Below are 19,483 nucleotides of genomic sequence, written 5' to 3' on the forward strand. Positions count from 1 at the left end.
TTTGTTTCTTAAAATGTTGATTATTTGGATAAAACAGAGTTGGCCTTTTTGTAATTTGGAGATTTCTGGATAACTGATCCCATACCTGTATGTGGTCTGTGGGTCCCTGAGAGTCGGAGCATTAACACCACTTATTTATCTGAAAGTCTCGCTGTATTCCTGAAGGGCTGGTGCTACACTGTACTCACTAGGATGTGGCATTGGGTGATTTTAGGGTGCATTGCCTTTAATCTTTGCAGCAAAGAGCTCCTATAACTGTATTTCTAAATGATTAATTGAGTAAATACTATTCTGTCTCCTGTACCAGCTGCTCCGTCTGTGTCCATCTCCAACAAACCCTTCCACCAGGACATGGAGCAGACACTCACCTGCCGAGCCTGGGGGTATTACCCAGAATCCATTGTTGTCAGTTGGTTCATGAACGGAACATTTGTGCAGAAGTCTAAGACTCACAGAATTAGTGGCTCTGAGGTGGAGTCAAGCTTTCAGTTTACTCCGATGGTGGAGGACACAGGGATGGAGCTGCTCTGTGTGGTGGAACATGGAACCCTAAAGGAACCGAGTAGCCTCAGGCTGCTGGTGGAGTTCACAGGTGAGAAGTGTGTTATTCAATATTCTACTGGGTGAGGGAGAAACATCAACAGATACTGCAGACTTAATATAACAAATCTTATACTGTGTACTCATTGAGCAACACTCACCAGTCTTAATGCACATGCCCCAGAGCTGACGCTTCAGGAGGAGACCAACAACATTTTCTGCCTCTCACAGAATGACACAAAGACACAATATAACTGTAATCCTTTATTCAAACATCTGTAAAATACACAATAGCCCTACGTGTTTCCTGACAAAGCTCTTACTCATAGGTTGATTACAATATATACCCAGACTGTATCAGTGAGTGTGGTTAGGGCTAGTAATCAATAAGCCAATGGCACAACAAGGGAGGGACATGTAATAAGAACACTGGGAAAACTGGAAAGAAAAAACAAGTATTATCAATACATCATTAATAACAACAGGCATCAGATGCTATATTATTTATAGTAACAGCAAACACCAGAATCTCAAGTCCCACAGGCTGTCTAGTCCTTAATGTAAAGATATACCTACTTTTTATATATAGTTAAAAGAGTTAATATGATCATAGCAGCAGAGGAAGGAGTTAATATGATGAGAGAAAGAGAGGGAGGAGTTAATATGGTGAGAAAAAGAGAGGGAGGAGTTAATGTGATCAGAGAAGGAGAGGAAGGAGTTTATATGATTGGGGAAGAAGAGGGAGGAGTTAAGGTGATCAGAGAAGGAGAGGGAGGAGTTAATATGATCGGGGAAGAAGAGGGAGGAGTTAATATGATCAGAGAAGGAGAGGGAGGAGTTATTATGATCAGGGAAGAAGATGGAGGAGTTAATATGGTGAGATAAGAAGAGGGAGGAGTTAAAGTGATCAAAGAATAAGAAGGAGGAGTTAATATGATCAGGGAAGAAGAAGGAGGAGTTACTATGATCTGGGTAGAAGAGGGAGGAGTTAATGTGGTGAGAGAAGAAGAGGAAGGAGTTAATATGGTCAAAGAAGGAGTGGAGGTGTAAATATGATGAGAGAAAGAGAGGGAGGAGTTCATATGATCAGAGAAGGAGACAGAGGAGTTAAAATGGAGAAAGAAGAAGAGGGAGGAGTTAAAGTGATCAGAGAAGAAGAAGGAGGAGGAGTTAATATAATCAGAGAAGGAGAGAGAGGAGTTAATATGGTGAGAGAAGAAGAGGGAGGAGGGGTTAATATGATCACAAAAGAAGAGGGAGGAGTTACTATGATCAGAGAAGGAGAGGGAGGAGTTAATATAGTCAGAGAAGGAGAGAAAGGCATTAATATGATCAGGGAGGAAGAGGAAGGAGTAACTATGGTAAGAGAAGAAAAGTGAGGCATTAATATGCTCAAAGAAGGAGAGGGAGGCGTTAACATAATAAAAGAAAAGTGAGCAGTTAAAGTGATCAGAGAAGAAGAGGGAGGAGTTAATATGGTGAGAGAAGAAGAGGGAGGAGTTAATATGGTGAGGGAGGAGTTAATATGGTGAGAGAAGAAGAGGGAGGAGTTAATATGGTGAGAGAAGAAGAGGGAGGAGTTAATATAATCACAGAAGGAGAGGGAGGAGTCAGAGAAGGAGAGGGAGGAGTCAAGAGAACCCCCAGACCAAAGGCTTTTTATATGAAATCAATGAGGGATTGTGTAACGTTCACACCACATGGAAATCTACTCACAGTTGATCCCATTTTTTGTGAATCACCTTCTCCACCTCTCCAGGACATTCATTGTACTGACTCACACAAACCAATCTTCCTTTTTTGGGGAATAACATGACTTTCTAAGGGTCTGTCAGACAGTACGTTTATTTTACATGTGTATCAAGTATTAATAGGATTAGGGTGGAAGTAGATAATGTTGGGACTATAGAAGAAATGAAGCCACACACACAGGCTGCACCATTACTGCGCTTTCTGTCCTTGTGTCTCTGCAGATCTGAGAGTGAACATGATGGTGAAGATGATGATGGTCATTTCAGCCGTTGTTTGTGTCCTCTTACTCTTTGCCACATTGTATCACAGGGAGCAGCAGAAACGTAAGAACTTAATTAAGTAGCTTTTCAATCTCATTTAGTCCTGTTACAATCTTTGCTCTACTCACTACAAAGTGGCAGCAGTTGGACTTTACATGTTGCTCCCACAGACGCACTGAACTCGACACAGAACATTGATTGTTAAACCTTCACAGTGTTTAGTAAATAGAAGAGCCTCCCAGCATTGACCTCCCTCACTAGTGTTTCTCCTTAGTTCTCTCTCCCATGACCCACAGGTACTCACATGCCTCAAAGAGGTGCTACTTCTCTTCAGTCCTTCTCTTGTGCCCAACTACTGTAGGTTCCCACTAAACCAGGGGTAGGCAACCCGCGGCTCCGGAGCCTCATGCGGCTCTTCATCCTGCTTGCTGCGGCTCAGTCTTGTGGCTTTGCCGTTCATGTCGTCTATACAGCCCTCGCATCTGCTGGTGGCTTCTTGAGTGTTCGACCATGGTAAGCTAAATGTTGGCTTACCGCGGTCGCACACTCAGGAAGCCACCAGCAGGTGTGAGGGCTGTATAGATGTCCCAGGAGTGACAGGCACGACCGAGCCGCAGCAAGATGATTGATCATGATCCTAACTGCAGCCAAACACACAAGACAAGAGAGGAAAGATCAGCATGGAACTTCAGAAACAGAATTCACATTAAACAGATCAGAACTCTTGCATTCAATAGGGCTATTCAGCGTTTAATTTATTTCAAAGTAGGCCTACACATACACACTAGTGGAAGAGGGGGCAAAATGGCTCTTTTGATAGTAAAGGTTGCTGACCCCTGCACTAAACTAATTGCTAATGACCCTAACTGGTGCCCCAAACCTAGCCAGCCTTGTCCCACTCAGCCTATGCACAGAAAGAACCTACTACTATGGGTCCTGTGCTGTCACCAGGTCTTGGTTAACAAAAAAGCATATGTTTCTAGTTCAACCTCTTTATATGGGTTAGGAAGAAGGAACTGCCCATATATCTCTTGATTTGTGTCTACAGACACATCCCACCCTAAAAGTTGCTGCCTTCTACTGGTAGAACCTCACATTGCATAAATATTTCCAAATCTCTCTATATTTCCCCTTTACAAGAAACGGGATCCAAGAGTCTTGGTAACATCCCATCCCATTTTTGTTCTCCTTATAGCTTTTAAAGTTTGGACAGAAATGACAATGAGACATGTTTTCAGGTGTAATGATGGTGAAATGAGTTTTCTCCCATGTACTTCATGTCACCTTTATTAACATGTATTTATATAGCGCCAACATATTGCGTAGCACCTTAACACAAGAAGGTTTTGTTGTTCTTTTTTTTACGTTTGATCAAAATCCCAATGTAATATGTAACCCCTCCCAGTGGTTCTATAAGCAATGCTACTGTCTAGCTTCTCATTTGAGCAGTAGGACTAATGAAATACTCATATTTCCAGTGCATGAAACATTATCAGTGCCAACTAGTCAGCCAACAATATGAATGCTGAGGGGACACCAGTCTATATGATTAGTTTGATATGGACCAGTTTACCTATAAATCACACAATCGTGTACATGAAAGGCAAAGAGTCTGCCCAGGTGCAGTAACCCATAACAACCAATCATATATTTGCCTTTAAACCATTGGCCGGTAAATGCCACTTGCTGATTGGCTGTTTTATGTAATTAGACAAGTGGCAACATTGCAAAATACAGAAAGGGGGGTTTGTGGGTGCACTCCAAGGCTAAGTTAAAATGAGTTTAAATACAATGGAAGTGCTACTGATTTGGCCAATTAATCAATGCACATTCCCTGGTCCCCTGTCTCATAAGTAATTCAGTATATATACAAGTGCAAGAGTTTACAAAAACAGGGTTTTTTTTAGTTATAAAGTTATGATCATAAAGTTGATAAGTCACCATACCACGTCAAGGTAAACCCCATATGGTGGTCCCTCAATTGTTTACCTCCAGTCATAGAATAAAAATTACTTTACTTCTCTGAATAGTAGCATTACTTGTGTCTCCTGGTTTCAGTCTGAGGGCTAGATCCTCCCCTTTATTGTATTTTAAGTAGCAACATTGGACCTTTTCTTACATTTCTCTGGCTATAGACATTAGTACAATGTTGACCCAAACTCTGATATGGGTGGAGCTGTGTAGTCATCTCCTTCTGTTCCTGCAGATAAACTCAAGGTGAGAGACATTATCTGCTCAGAAAAAGGGGAATTCAGCTTGGAAGTGGACAATGTCTTCCCTGAACCTATCAATATCACTTGGGATGTTGCCCAACCAGCAATGAGTCCAGACTATAAATCTCTACAGTCTTCTCTTCTCATGAGTAGAAACCAGAATGGCACCTTCCATGTCACCAGCACCTGTGAGCACCTGAGGGACCAGATCAACCCCAAGGAGTCATTTTCTCTCCGGGCCACCGTAGCACACTTGCAACTGAAACAGTCAGTTTGTAAGGAATGGAATGGAACAGAATTCATGAAATGTAAGTGAAACTATTGTGGAATTTGTCTCTAGCTGTGAGTGGGGTGGTGTAAAAACAAGAGGAACATTAGTGCTTATTTATAGAGGGAACACATCCATAGAAATATATTGATTTGTCCTTTATAGAGTTGTTTGTACAATCAGTGCCCAATCACATATCTTATTTGACTGTGTAGCGCTATAGTAAACTGCTTTGTATTTAGCAGCTATAGCTACTTTCCTTGGTGGGCTGAGACCACAGATGAGCTCTCTTTCTCAGGGGTAAGCCCTCGCAACGCGGTGGAGGCAGGGTGTAGTGTAACTGTAACCAGGTGCGATAGCACAATGATGGGCGCCAGTAGTTCTTTAACGGTTTAACATAGAACTGTATTTATTAAACAATAGATCATTCAGCACATTGATCCACAATGGAGCATAGAACATACACAGCAGCATAAAGGAAGCATATACTCACAGCACGTATAGGCTGAATCCCCACAGGCTAGGGAATATACAGCAGAGAGTAAGTTGGCAGCGTTTGAGAGGTATTGGCCAGTTTTCAGGATATCTTCCAGTGGCAGACTAGGGGAATTCCTATCATCCCTATCTCAACACTTGGTTCCTTACTCTGGGTCAGTAATACCCTGGGATCTTAATCCCTCTAATCTCCTCGGCGGAGCCTTGAGCTGCTCAACTAAATAACCTCTCTATCACTCCTAGAGTGATCTATAAACGAGTATAGCTGTCTAATTACTAGGGCCAAGGCGCCTAGGGTCAGCACTACCCATTCCCTTCCAGCCTGCTTGGTTGGGCTAAAGCAATGGACCCAGAACACATGGGGCAAATTCATTAAGGTGTGAAGCGCCGAACGCTAGCGTTTTTTCGCTAACGTTCGGCATTTTCGCTACTGCGCAAATTCACTAACGAACGCTGGCGTAGTTTCGCTAGTGTTACTTCGCAACCTTACGCCAGGCGAATTTTCGCTAGCGACGAAACTACGCAAATTCACTAACTTGCGCAGTGTAGCGAACGCTACCTTTTACGCTAGACTTCCTTCGCCACCTCAGACCTGGCAAAGCGCAATAGAGTAGATAGGGATTGTTTCCAAAAAAGTCAAAATTTTTTCTAAGTCCCAAAGAACGATGGCGTGTTTTCTACATGATGGCTGATAGGCTGAAAAAGATCGAAATTTTTTTAGGGCTCCCCTTCCTCCCCCCTACATTTCCTGACTCATGGCAACTTACCAAGACAGGGGGCACATGTGTAGGGCAAAATAAAATTTTTATTTGCAGATTTGAAGGTTTCTAGGCATTTGTAATGCAGATACATGTTCCTCCATTGAAATTTGAATTTCGCGCCGTATGCAAATTAGCCTTCGCTAGCGCAACTTCGCTTTATATAGCGAATTAACGCTGGCGCAACTTCGCAAACTTATGCTACCCCTGTGCGCAAATTCGAAATTTAAGTGAATTTGCCGAGCGCTGGCGAAAATTCGCCAGGCGAAGTGCGGCGAAGAGCGGCGAAGTTGCGCCTGGCGCAACTTCGATTCTTAGTGAATTTGCCCCTTGGTTCTTAAACCTTTTATACTGTGGTACAGTGCCATCTGGTGTACACTGTGTGAACTGCAGGGGTTACATAAGCACAAGGTCCCCATAAGGACCCACTGAGATGTCCATATTACTAGGGATGTGCCTGTCTGTAAAGTGTAAGGGTGTCTAAGATTTTCACATCCCTACAACTGTAATAATCATTTCTGCACATAAAGTTCCTAGGAAAAGAGCACAATATAAGAAATAAAAGAATAATGTTATAAGTTTGCATTGATGCTCAGCCACTGAGCTTTAAAAGGGTAGTTCACCTTTAAACACTTGGTTCAGTTCAGTTGGTTTCATACAGTTCCCCAGAAATAAAGACTTTTCCCAATTACTTTCTATTTGTCACCATTTCTCTAAAATTAAAGAGTAAAGTTTCATGTTTCCCCTTCTTATGTGTTTGTGAAGCAGCTGTGGGAGGGGGGTCAGCGACCCTGTAACTGATCCATGAGTTGACCCATGTGTATGTCCCTGCTGAGCAGAATCCCTGAGTGTCATTAAAGGCAACTGTTAGACTTGATACAATAGTTGCACTTATATTCCCCATAGATCCTACTGAGAAATGGATCAACTAATGGATCAGCCAATTGGAACAGAATCTGCCCTGGGATCACTGAGCTGTCCCATTCACACTCACACCAACATTCAGCTTTAAACTCTAATTATAGTAAATGGTCAAAAATAAAACTTGGAAAGTAATTGAAAAAAGTCATTATTTCTGGGGAACAATCTGGAACCACAAAAAGCTTTTGGAAGGTGAACATCCCCTTTAGAGGCCGGTAAGGGCAGATACTGATCAGATGTCCAACTGAGACCAATATAAAGATGTGCTGCTCATGTGGAACCTCTTCCCTCATACATACACAGGTATTTACGGGCTGCTTTGAGGGCACAATTTGCAACTTGCAGCAAAGTTCCCCATGAGCTATTGCCCTAATGATGGATTTAGAAAGGCATATTTAATCTGCACTATAATGATCTACATTTATTTCAGATGCTGTGTTGAGGCCAGTGATTGGAGAAATAACCAAACCCATTTTCTATCCTAACAAGAAGGCCATGATACAGTTCCAGATCTCTGATTATTTCCCTGATGCTCTGACTGTGAGTTGGTATAGGAAGGAGGCAGGGAAAGAGGATTTGGTTCTGGTAACTAGAAGTGGGAGGTACAAGATCCCAAATATTATACCCCAAAAAGAGAAGGATAAGACTCTCACCTGTACGGCAAATTTATCTTTTACTCCATCACTGAGTGAGGATGAAGGAGCAGAATTTATTTGCAGAGTGGAACATCCTGGCCTGGAGGAGGCGATAGAGAGTCGCACAGGGCTGATACATGTGTGGGGTGAGTACTCACCAGTGAAGTGTGGTTACTAAGAGGAGCATAGGGCTGCTACATCATGAATAGTAGGTGAGAATCTTTACTATACCAATGGGCTTAGTGGCCCCCGGGGTGGTACTTTGCTCCCTGTTTGTGATGAGCTTTTATCCCAAGAAACATTTCATTCATTGGACCTTCCAATAGAGGTTCCCATCCCCTGATTATCTCATGTATTTCTCTTCCAGCAAAACCCCAGGTCTTACAGCCCATAAAACTCTCCATTAGTGACTCCAAGGAGGTTCTCTGCTCCCTGTTTGTGCAGAACTTTTATCCCAAGGAGATTTCCATCATTTGGAGCTGTACAGAAAACATATACCAAAAGATAAAACCGGGAGAGAGCTATGGAGACAATCCAGATTCCACACACAATGTGGTGAGCACATATACAATACCTGGAGATTGGTTAAAGAAGCCAGACTTTAACGTGAACGTGATCTGGAAGCATGTGTCTATGGAAGACCCTGAATCCAAAGAAATGTCCCTCAAACACCCAGGTAAGTTTAGGGCACAGTATGTGGATAAATATGAAACGGTAACAAGAAGTCTTATCATATGTGAGGAACCATATGTACTATAATTAACTGGAAAGTACAAAGCCTGTTGGATGTACTTGACAGTAACAGATAGAAATGGCACATATACATTTAAACCCTCTAGATCATTGATTACTGCCTCCTGGTTGTCGAGGTCTCTGACCCTGGTAATGAATACTTGGGTTTAGCATTTCATTTTATTGTTATTCATATTTGTATTACTTATTTTGTTAAAAACTTTTTTGTAAACCTATATTTGGGCATTCAACTCGGGACTTCGGGGTACTTTTAATTTCTCTCCAATTGCAATGTTGTCCCACACTGTCATTGTGTTGCGCCCATGCTGAGATTTTTATTAGGAAGCTCATTACTCCTAACAGTGAGTCACATACTGACAACTGAAACAATATAAGTGACTCCCCAAGTGTGTGAAGACTTACAGTTCAGTCATTTATATTATTTGTGTATATAAGTGGCCTCTCCCAACGTATGACTTCAAATTTCATGATTTCACTATCACTACATTTGTAACAATGCTACATTACCAGGGCTTTGGTGCAAAACTCTGACTCCACCACATCCACCACATCCAGTCCATTGACCTTCATCTGACGGACACTAGATCTTCTTGCCTTTAACTTACAATTTCTACCTTCTAAGCCATGTTCCCTCCTGGTCTAATTAGTGACATTGTCTCCTTCAACCAGGGCCAGAACTAGGGGTAGGCAGGAGAGACATACGTGCCTTGGGTACAGTTGGGAGAAGGTGCAACTAAGGAGGAAAGATCTGCAGGGGAGACGCTGGGGAAGATGTCAGTCTGGATCCAGTATGGGTGCCTTTATTTAATGGGATTCTGTCATGATGTGTATGGTGTAGTTTTTATTACTTATTGCACTGTAAACATCGCAAATAATGCATTCTACCATTTGCAATGTTTTTTCTTTAACCAATAAAGTATTATTTTTAGCTGTATTATTGGTGTGTAGACAGACATCTCAGTGCATTGTGCATGATCCTGTGCATTCATAAAGAGTCAGCACTTCACAATGGAACTGCTTTCAGATAAGCTAATGTTTCTCCTACTGAATGTCCCAGCTTGACTTGGGATTTTTTTTCATTTCTCCTGCTTGGTTTCAATTCTCATATCTACCAGTAGGGCAACATGGGATCATTTTTATTAATGCAAAAGATCTCTGACTTCATTTTGATCTCTACAATGTTGAAACCTTCTCCTGGCTTCAGGTAGCCTGCATTTTGGAAGGGTAAGGATTGTAGGAGTCATTTTCTCTCACTGTTTTGAATGTATTTGGGGCTAAATTCCCACTGCCTCCCACTGTATTTAATGTATTTGTGGTGTCACAATCCCTCTGCCTTAAGATCTGAGGTCGTTGTTTTTGGAAGTCACCGTTGTTTACAAGTAAATACTGGGGGTCATTTATAAAGTTTGTGCACTGCATATTTTTTTTTGCAAATGGTTTTATTGCCCATTTATTTCCTGAACACTAAAATATTGTGTTTTTTGCAAAATATTCACAATGAGATGTGTGTTTGCTGAATGTGTGGCACTGTGTAAGGTTGTGAACAGTAAATTAAATTTGCAACTTGCGAAAACTGGTTTGCGAAAATGTTCTCCGCCACCAAAGGCATAACTCATAAATATTCGTAATTTGCAAATATATATATATATACACACACACACGTAGTTACATAGTTAAATTGTAAGTCCATCAAGTCCAACCGCTCCAAAGTAAAACCCAGCCCCATACACACACCCCTCCCTACTGTCACATAAATGATATATACCCATATCTATACTAACTATAGAGTTTAGTATCACAATAGCCTTTGTATTATGTCTGTCCAAGAAATCATCCAAGTCCCTCTTATAGTCATTAACTGAATCATCACCCGGCAGTGCATTCCCCAACCTCACTGTCCTCACTGTGATGAACCCCCTACTCTGTTCCTTTAAATGAAACTTCTTTTCCTCTAGTCTGAAGGGGAGGCCTCTGGTACGTGATTCTCTTTATGGGTAAAAAGGTCCCCTGCTATTTGTCTATAATGTCCTCTAATGTACTTGTAAAGTCTAATCATGTCCCCTCACAAGCGCCTTTTTTCCCCCAGAGAAAACAACCCCAACCTTGTCAGTCTCCCCTCATAATTTAACTCTTCCCTCCCTCTAACCAGTTTAGTTGCACTTAGTCTCTGCACTCTCTCCAGCTCATTTATATCCCTCTTAAGGACTGGAGTCCAAAACTGCCCCCATACTCCAGATGAGGCCTCACCAGGGACCTATAAAGAGACACAATTATGTTTCATCCCTTGAGTTAATGCCCTTTTTTATACAAGAACTTTATTTGCTTTAGTAGCCACAGAATGACACTGCCCAGAATTAGACAACTTGTTATCTACAAAAACCCTTTTTCCTTGCTGGGAACTTTAAGTTCTCCCTCATTGGGGCTTTCCCCCTCCCCATGGAATGGCTCTTATCAGCCAGGACTTACAGGAGGGCATTACAGCTCTGACCCCTCTGACCATAGTGAAGAGAGTCCTGTTATGTGTCTGATTTAGGTGAAGAAATGTTTGTTCATGAGACCTTGGCTGGTTTTATTAACTCTATCAGGCCTGTATCATGACAGTTGTATTACTAGAATTGGGACTTTTATGAAGGAAACCTTAATTAACTGATTCTTCATTTGTGTAGACAGACAAAAAATATGAGTTCAGAATCTCAATTTGCCTCAAGTAATTTATATGGCCACTGCAACTTAGCAAGGAATGTGCTTGATGTAAATGTTCTTTAGCAACAGGCATTCCAGCAGTGATTCTATCCTGCATTAGGGTAATATGTTCAATGACACTTCAGTAGGGAGTGGTCTCCTGCTTCTTAGTTCTTTGCAATGTCAAGAAGGCCTTGTGGGAATCTCCCATAGACCAGTTCAAATGGTGAAAGCCCAGTAGGATCCTGGGGTACCAGGACAAACAGTCTCAGTCTGAGGATGAAATATGAATGTTCACAGATGTTTAATGTTCTTCAATTGATACAAAAGTAAGAAATATAGGGTTCATGCCAAAATCCAAAGGACAGGCATCTCTCAATAGTGTGCAGTGCTCTGTTGTGTTTATATGCACCAAATCTTAAAAAGAACAAGAGAGCGCTCTTCAATGGATACCCAGAGTCTGGCACAGAACTCATTTCAGCTGGCTCAGGGCTGTGATCAATTGACCCAGCCTTGGTTACCCATTCCTTCTAATGCTGGGTTTCTGGCTCCGTAAGTTCCAAAATAAGGGAAAATCCCTCTGTAGCTTTGTGCCTTTCTACCAAGCTTATCAACTATTCTTTATCTTTGTGGTCTCCTTGTCCAACCCAGCACTGGATCTTGGTAGGAAGAGACGTGTTTGTCCCATGCCTCTCTCTGGAAGATCTGGCCAGGCATTGACTTGGGTTGCAGTCGTTTCTTTACCAGGTGAAAAACGTTATACATCTGGGATCTTGCTGGGATGTGGCCACATTGGGTTTGAATAGTCAGATCAACTCCCAGCCATGATAGGCTCTCTGTCTTCAGTTTAACACAGTCCTTGGCATCCTTTTCACTTAGATCATGGTAGGCCTTTTGGGCTTCACCAGTAAGATAGAGTGCAATCACCTCAGCCCCCTGCTCTATTGGTAACCTTCTTCTCTCTGCAACTCATGCAAACACCATTATATATGACCAGTCATCAGGTATCATTCTGAGTAGCTTTCCAGCCATGGCCTAGATTTCATGCTGCAAATGACAATTAACTCAATGTTACTGTTCCAAGTCAGGTTTACTGACTGTGCCTTGATTTGAATCATTAGTAATACATTGGTTTCTTGCTAGTTTTGCTGTTACATATCCATGGCTTCCTCATGTATTTGCTGCTGACCTCTCAGAGTTCCTGGTAATTGGAATTCATTTGCTGTTGGATCATTTGAGCCTGAACCAGTTGCTTTATTAACCCCTCCATGACTGCTGCTATGAATAGGTACTACTTGTACAGGTGTCTTTAGGAAAGTGTCATCATTCAACACACCATAAGTAGGCATTCACTCAAATAATAACTTGTTGAGGTACTTTAAATAGATATCCATCTGTTTTATTCACAACTGAGTTCTCAAGAGATGAGAAACTTGTAACAATGTGCAACAAATATAACAGTAACAGAGTTTGTTCTCATAGACTGGCTGCACATGTCCTGCTCTTTACAGCTCCTCTTAGGTACTTAGTCCATATGTCTGTTTAGAAATTCTTGCTTTTTCACAAAAAAAATCCCTTTGCTTCAGAAGCCTCACAGTCTCACAAACGTCCTGCTTCCCACCTGGGAGCTAGAATGCCCATCCCCCCACTTGCTAAAATACAGGACAGCACTGCTCCACCTGCAGCGATATTAGCCCAGAGCAGGGGCAGGAGCATAGAAACAAGGAGCTCCGAAACAGTTCAGGCAGCTGAATCTTTCAGCAGAGGTGTCAGGGAGTTGTTATCCGGTTACCTTCCCATTGTTCTGCTCATTGCCTTCTGGGGGGGAAGGGATGGGAGTGATATCAGTCCAACTTGTGAGGCAGCAGTAAAGAGTGACTGAAGTTTATCAGAGCACAAGTCACATGACTGAGGGCTTTTGTAAAACTTAGAATATGTCTAGCCCCATAACAGATTTCAAAATTAAATATAAAAAATACAGGATTCTGCTGAAGGAGCACTAGTAACTGATTCATTTTCTAAATTGAAATGTATTTTCCTGTGAGACAGAATCCCTTTAAGGAGTAGTATAGGGCTTCAATAAAGTGACTATGGCTCATATATAATACAATATGGAAGGGAAAGTGACCTGCTGTACATCTACTGGTGGGTAACAATGGTTGGGGGAAACATACTCAGTTTCAGAGATAGTTTCAAGGAGAACTAAAGCCTAACTAAAGAAGTAGGTAGAAATGTTGTATATTATATTTTGTGCTTCTGTACCAGCCCAAGGCAACCACAGCCCTTTAGCAGTAAAGATCTGTGTCTCCAAAGATGCCCCAGTAGCTCCCCATCTTCTTTTCTGCTGATTCACTGATTCACATGCTCTGTGCTGCTGTCACTTACTGAGCTTAGGGAGCCACTCACAATATACAGTACACATAGAATAGAAATGTCACAATATAAGGCTGATTAGTAATTAATACACATAATTACTACATGGCAGCACAGAAACCAGTGCAATTAGCATCAGAATTGAATAATCAGCAAACCTGTAGCATCAGCTTATATTACAGCCAGGGAAGCTCATTTTCTGCTGGATAATTAGTGACGAGCCCTAAGCTTAGCTTCTCAACAGCCAATCAGAGCCCACTGAGCATGTGAGTGTCACAGACACTTTCCAAGATGGTGACCCCCTGTGACAAGTTTGAAGTCCTGGATCATTGCTGCTATTGACAAGCTCAAACTTTAGCCTTGCGCAATAAGTTCACTATTTAAAATAGGCCATTTTCAGTCATATTAATCGTTATGGTTTAGTTCTCCTTTAAGGAGATCTTACCTGAAAGCATGAAGGTCACTTCCCAGTGATATATGGTATTACCACTTATTTGCTGCCATATGTAATTTTGATCTGTGGCTGAATTACCTATACAGCTAATTTTTTATGTATCTGTAATCCTGTTTTAAAGGAAAACTATACCCCCAAACAATGTAGGTCTCTATTAAAAGATACCGAGTAAAACAGCACATGTGTAAAACCCTGCTTCATGTAAATGAACCATTATCATAATAATATACTTTTTTAGTAGTATGTGCCATTGGGTAATCATAAATAGAAAATTACCATTTAAAAAAAATAAGGGCCGCCCCCTGAGATCGTAAGATTCACTGTGCTCACATACAAACCACATGTAAGGTCACATGAGCCAATTAACAGACAGAGTTGTGTCTTTTGCTTCCTCACTTCTTTCTGTTACAGTTAGAGCTGTAGTATTTCTGGTCAGATGATCTCTTCCTGTTACAGTTAGAGCTGCAGTATTTCTGGTCAGATGATCTCTTCCTGTTACAGTTAGAGCTGTAGTATTTCTGGTCAGGTGATCTCTTCCTGTTACAGTTAGTGTTGTAGTATTTCTGGTCAGGTGATCTCTGAGACAGCACAGATAGAGTCACGAAATGGTGGTTCAAGGCAAGAGATGTAAAAGGGCAATATTTATGTAAATATATATTCCAGTTTGCTAAGATTCTTTAATATGTCATTCAATTTGATATAAACTATCTGTTGCTTAAGTATTAATTTTGGGGGTATAGTTTTCCTTTAAGCTAATATGAGCCCAAAATGTTGGGCCTCAATGTGGGGTTAAGCCCTGAAGTGAGTATTCAAAAGCTCAGGAAGCTGTTACTCCTGTTATACCTAATATTCCCCTAATGTAAAACAATACTCCTCCCATTATTTTTGTTGTTCTTCTCTTGGCCCATTCAGACTTCCCCTGGAGGCCAACCATAGAAGAGATATCCCAGTTTATCTGGATCCAGGACCAGGAGACGGCTCTGCACTGTAAGATTTCTCCCTACTTCCCTGATGCTCTGACTGTGAGTTGGATGGAGAAGAGAAAGGGAAGGAATCCCCAACCCGTATCTACGAATGGGAAGTACAAAATCTCAGCTATGAAGCCAGAGAGAAGGAATGATAATACTTATAGCTACACAACCCAACTGTCTCTTCCATCATCCTCACGTATAGAGGAAGATCTGGAATTCATCTGTAGGGTGGAACATCCCAGCCTGGAGCGGCCAATAGAGAGAAGCACTGGGAACCCACAGTTTAAAGGTGAGATCCAATCAAGTGTATTGTGGGACTATGCTGCTGACCAAAACAGCTTTTAGTCAGCTATAAAGAGATATTACTGTATTATTTATGGATTAGATATATAACGCTCAAGTCTATTGTCCTCCATCCTATAGGAAATGGATAGGCTCATGGGTGACTGGTTACCCCCATCTCTACTCATTCTCATGGAAAGGGAGGTGGTTCCATGGATGTCCACTCTGAACCGGGTAGAGTTTAGTGGCTTTTAGTATTTAATAACCTGAATTAAAGTTGTAGATTAAGATAAAAGTTACTGTGGGGAAGCCAGGGCCAGATTTACATAGTGGGCGCCCCTAGGCCCACTACCGTTCGTCACCCTGTCCCCTCCAGGGGGACATGAGCAATGGGGATTGGCATACGGGAAATTTAAAAAAATATTGTATCTCCAACGCATCCTCAGTGTTTTTGAACCAATGTGGGTGGGGTTTGGCAGCATGCCGCCCCCCTACAATCCTGCCGTCCTAGGCCCGGGCCAAGGTGGCCTTTCCACAAATCCGGGCCTGGGGGAAGCACCATTCATTCAGTTTAAATACTTGCACTGTAACTATAAATAAGACTTAGGGGGTGCCATAAAGCACCACAAACCACCTTTTTACAGAACCCAGAGGTCATGCTGAAATATCAGTGGTAGGTTGTCAACATTCAGAAATACTTTGACTTCATCGTTACAATATGTTATAAGAAATATAATCATTTTCACTATATTCATTGTAAACTAATTACCCAATATTGTTGGCATTAAATCCCCTTTTGTTACTAACCATTTCCTGCCTTGTGTTCTACTAGATGGCTGGGGTGGTCTTCTCTTACCTGGTTGTGACATAATGTAGTCTTGACTTATCTTCTAAGGCCAGTGGCACCCTAGGCATATTCTCCCCCCTTAGGGCAGCACAGGTATAGAAATGGCCGACCCACTTCATTCAGTTCCTTGTTAAGTGTAAGCAGAAGTAGGAAGGATGTTTGTGGGTAATCAGACCCCTCATTAGTCAGTGGGTTCTTTGTTTTGTTCATAAACCTTTAAATAAAGGCAGATGTCATGGTCCTACTATGTCTGGTTTAAGGCCAAACATATGGACAAGACTGAACACATCTTCCAGGGAAAAGAGTCTCTTCCAAATCGCCAACCCATTTTGGATCCTGAGAAACTTTGAGGAATCTGCCATTTGGCTGCCAGGGAAAGTCCTTTTATGAGCTTCTATGTTCATGCGGCAAAATGTAATCAATCCCTGTCTGAACCCATGACTGAGGATGAGTTGGAGTGGGGGAGGTGGGAGTAGTACAGACCCTTCTCCACATATCTGTGTTAATAAAGTACAGCAATTGCTGAAATATTATTATGAGAAGTTGTTTTGTTGTTGATAAATGGGTGAATACATTGAATATACAGATTTACCTACACAACTATCAATAAATGATACAAAAGGTAAAGAGAATCTTATCCAAAAGAGCTAACAATCTAATTCTATTATTTCTGACAATGCTATCCTTCACACTGTTTCTGTTTTGATTTTCAGTTACCGCCAGACTAAATTTGTAAACTTGTTGACTTTGATACAACAATAGACATGGCCAATTCCCTGATTTGTCTTATTTGTTCTCTTCCCATTCCCAGCGGCCCCCAAGCAGCCAAATCCAGTGCAATGGTCTTTGTCTGATAAAGGGGGAGCTGTCTGTACCCTCAGTCTGCACAACTTTTATCCCAAACCCATAGAAGTCACATGGATCTTTCTGACTGGGTCACAAAAACAAGAAAGTCTCCTCTTAGAACCTCAGTACCAGCCCAATGCTGACCAGACCTTTAATGTTACAAGTTCATGTTCAGTAGCTGAGAATCTGCTCCAACTCCCAGACTGTAAGATCCGAGTCACCTGGAACCACCCGGCCACGAAAACATCTGAATCCAGAGAGATGAGCCCCACAGACCCAGGTAACCCCAATACTATAATTATTATCACAAGTCACATGTGTATGTATCAAACTATAGACGCTTCCTGCTAATGACGGCAGTGCTGTACAGCAATAAGTATTGAACAATCAATGACATTAATAATGAGAATAGACTGACGTTAAATACAGTGTGTAGAGGCACTAGATAAAAACAGATATTAGCAGTAATATTTTGCCTTTAAAGGAAAGGACTTCTCCTGTGAGATTGTATTTTTGGTTTCAAAGCACAATTAATGTAGTTGTACCGTTACATTATAGATCTACTGTCTGACTGATATTTCTCTCTCTGTAGCTTCATTTCTCTACTTGTTTATGGGGAATTCACAAAAGTGGTGATATTGAGACAAAATAAAATTGGAGATAGATTTTTCTGAATTCCTGTCTTATTCACAAACCTCTTATCTCCCCGTCTGTGAATTTGTTTCACAGATTTTTTCTTTGAAACAACATTTTTCTGAATTTGCCTTTAGCTCCTCCTCCTAAACCTGTGAGTCTGACATCAGGTGATTGTTACTGTACCTGTGCCTTGTACTAATGGTTGTGCCCTTCAGAGGAAAGTTTCGCTGACACTTTAACAGGCCAACATGGCAGAACACTTTGTTTTTCTCATATCCATTCCTATTATTTATCTGACATAGGAACAAGTAGCCCAAGATGTCAGTTTAGGTGCCAGTGTGTATGAGCCACTCACTGATAAGATGCTGCTGGGAACAGAAGGGACACAGATAAACGTGGAGCCAACACTGTTGGGCAGTTCTGTAGTTCTGAGCAGAATGGGGGGCTCTGTACTGCTACAAAAACTAACATTAGTCAGGGTGCTTTTACTTCACCTTTAATTAAGGATTTATATACTGACTCTGACTCTAAATGCCAACATTGCCTTATTCATTTAGCAAATAACAGCAAAATAATGCAAATATGAGCTAAAAACCTGTTTTATGTTGGACTTTTATATACAGAAATAATATCAACGTTTTTTGTTGTTTATGAACCTATTGTTATTCGTTTCTGATTACACAGAAAACAGGGGTTGTACCCCGACAATAGGCTGCTGATCCCCATGAATATGTTTATTAGTCCCCCCCATAGTGAAACTAAAAGTGGGTGAATGGAGATTGGGTGAAACAGCGCAGAGCTCACATAGGGGGGAGTGTTACACTGACCATTACTCCATTTTTAAAATGACGGAACAAAATGTTAAAAATATAATTTTTTTCTCTGTTTTTGACATTTTAACGACATATTGACAAAAATGTCTGTAACTGTTCTTTCTTTCACTAGAATATGAAAAGCAGAGGTTGAATCAGTATTTTGTTGCATTTCTGTTTGTGCATATGAAGATTGTATTTACACCAGTTTTACCACTACTTTTATTTCAAAAATATTCTTCCTCCACTTTTGAGAATTCCCTATATACTGTTAAAGCTTTTTAAAATCTTGGAGCTCTGATATGTATCTGACCAGGGCATTAACTGGCCCTACAGTATAAGGAAGCAGTTCTGTTACCTCTGTCTTTTGAGAGGATGGTTTCCCTTACTGGCCAATAATGTATAATGTGCCTGTAGTTCATTAAATCGGGGGGAGTTTGTGGCTCTTTGCACTTCACCTGTGACCAGGAAGGGTGTGTTGGGGAGCAGAAGACCCCAGTGTCAAGTCTTAGGCCCCTAGTTTTAGTGAAGTTGAGACCTGACTTCCTATCTCTTGTTATAGAACATACTATAATATGAGTATAAGATAATCAGAGCAGTCCTGTTCTCACCTGAGGGAAAGTAATGAGTTAGTATTTCCAAGGTCCAACTGGGCAGACCTTAAGGGCCTCAACCTTCATGGGCCCCTATGGCCCAGACCCACTCCCTGTATGAAGCCTTTTCTGTGGCTTCTGACCTTCCTCCCTGGCCCCCGCACACCCACAAGAGGAAGAAGGTAGGTGTGGGGGACTGGAGGGTGGTTGTGACTTGGGCAGAGGGGGCTTTTCATCTGGGACAGGTATGGCAGGAGCCCAGTGGGCTGATGCTGAGTATTCCCCCACGTGACACCCAGTAGAGTAGGGACTCCAGTGGGCTAGGGCTCATCATAATATATAGGTCAATAGTAGGCCAAAATGAATGTTTCCCTTTCTAACCTCAGTAGCCC

At 41.6% G+C, this 19,483-nt stretch overlaps 1 protein-coding gene across 2 annotated transcripts in view; it reads left to right on the forward strand.

Moving 5' to 3' along the window:
- The window catches only part of LOC108704218, a 74,241-nt gene that overhangs the window by 11,558 nt on the left and 43,200 nt on the right, over positions 1 to 19,483 (forward strand). For both annotated transcript variants that reach the window (XM_041577892.1, XM_041577893.1), the window contains 7 exons: positions 308 to 592; positions 2,514 to 2,615; positions 4,759 to 5,073; positions 7,638 to 7,988; positions 8,210 to 8,518; positions 15,017 to 15,364; positions 17,016 to 17,330. In XM_041577892.1, the coding sequence (XP_041433826.1) occupies positions 308 to 592; positions 2,514 to 2,615; positions 4,759 to 5,073; positions 7,638 to 7,988; positions 8,210 to 8,518; positions 15,017 to 15,364; positions 17,016 to 17,330 (2,025 nt within the window). The remainder of the gene's footprint in view (positions 1 to 307; positions 593 to 2,513; positions 2,616 to 4,758; positions 5,074 to 7,637; positions 7,989 to 8,209; positions 8,519 to 15,016; positions 15,365 to 17,015; positions 17,331 to 19,483) is intronic.

This window comes from Xenopus laevis, chromosome 9_10S (assembly GCF_017654675.1).
Source record: "Xenopus laevis strain J_2021 chromosome 9_10S, Xenopus_laevis_v10.1, whole genome shotgun sequence".
NCBI classification, from domain to species: Eukaryota; Metazoa; Chordata; class Amphibia; order Anura; family Pipidae; genus Xenopus; species Xenopus laevis.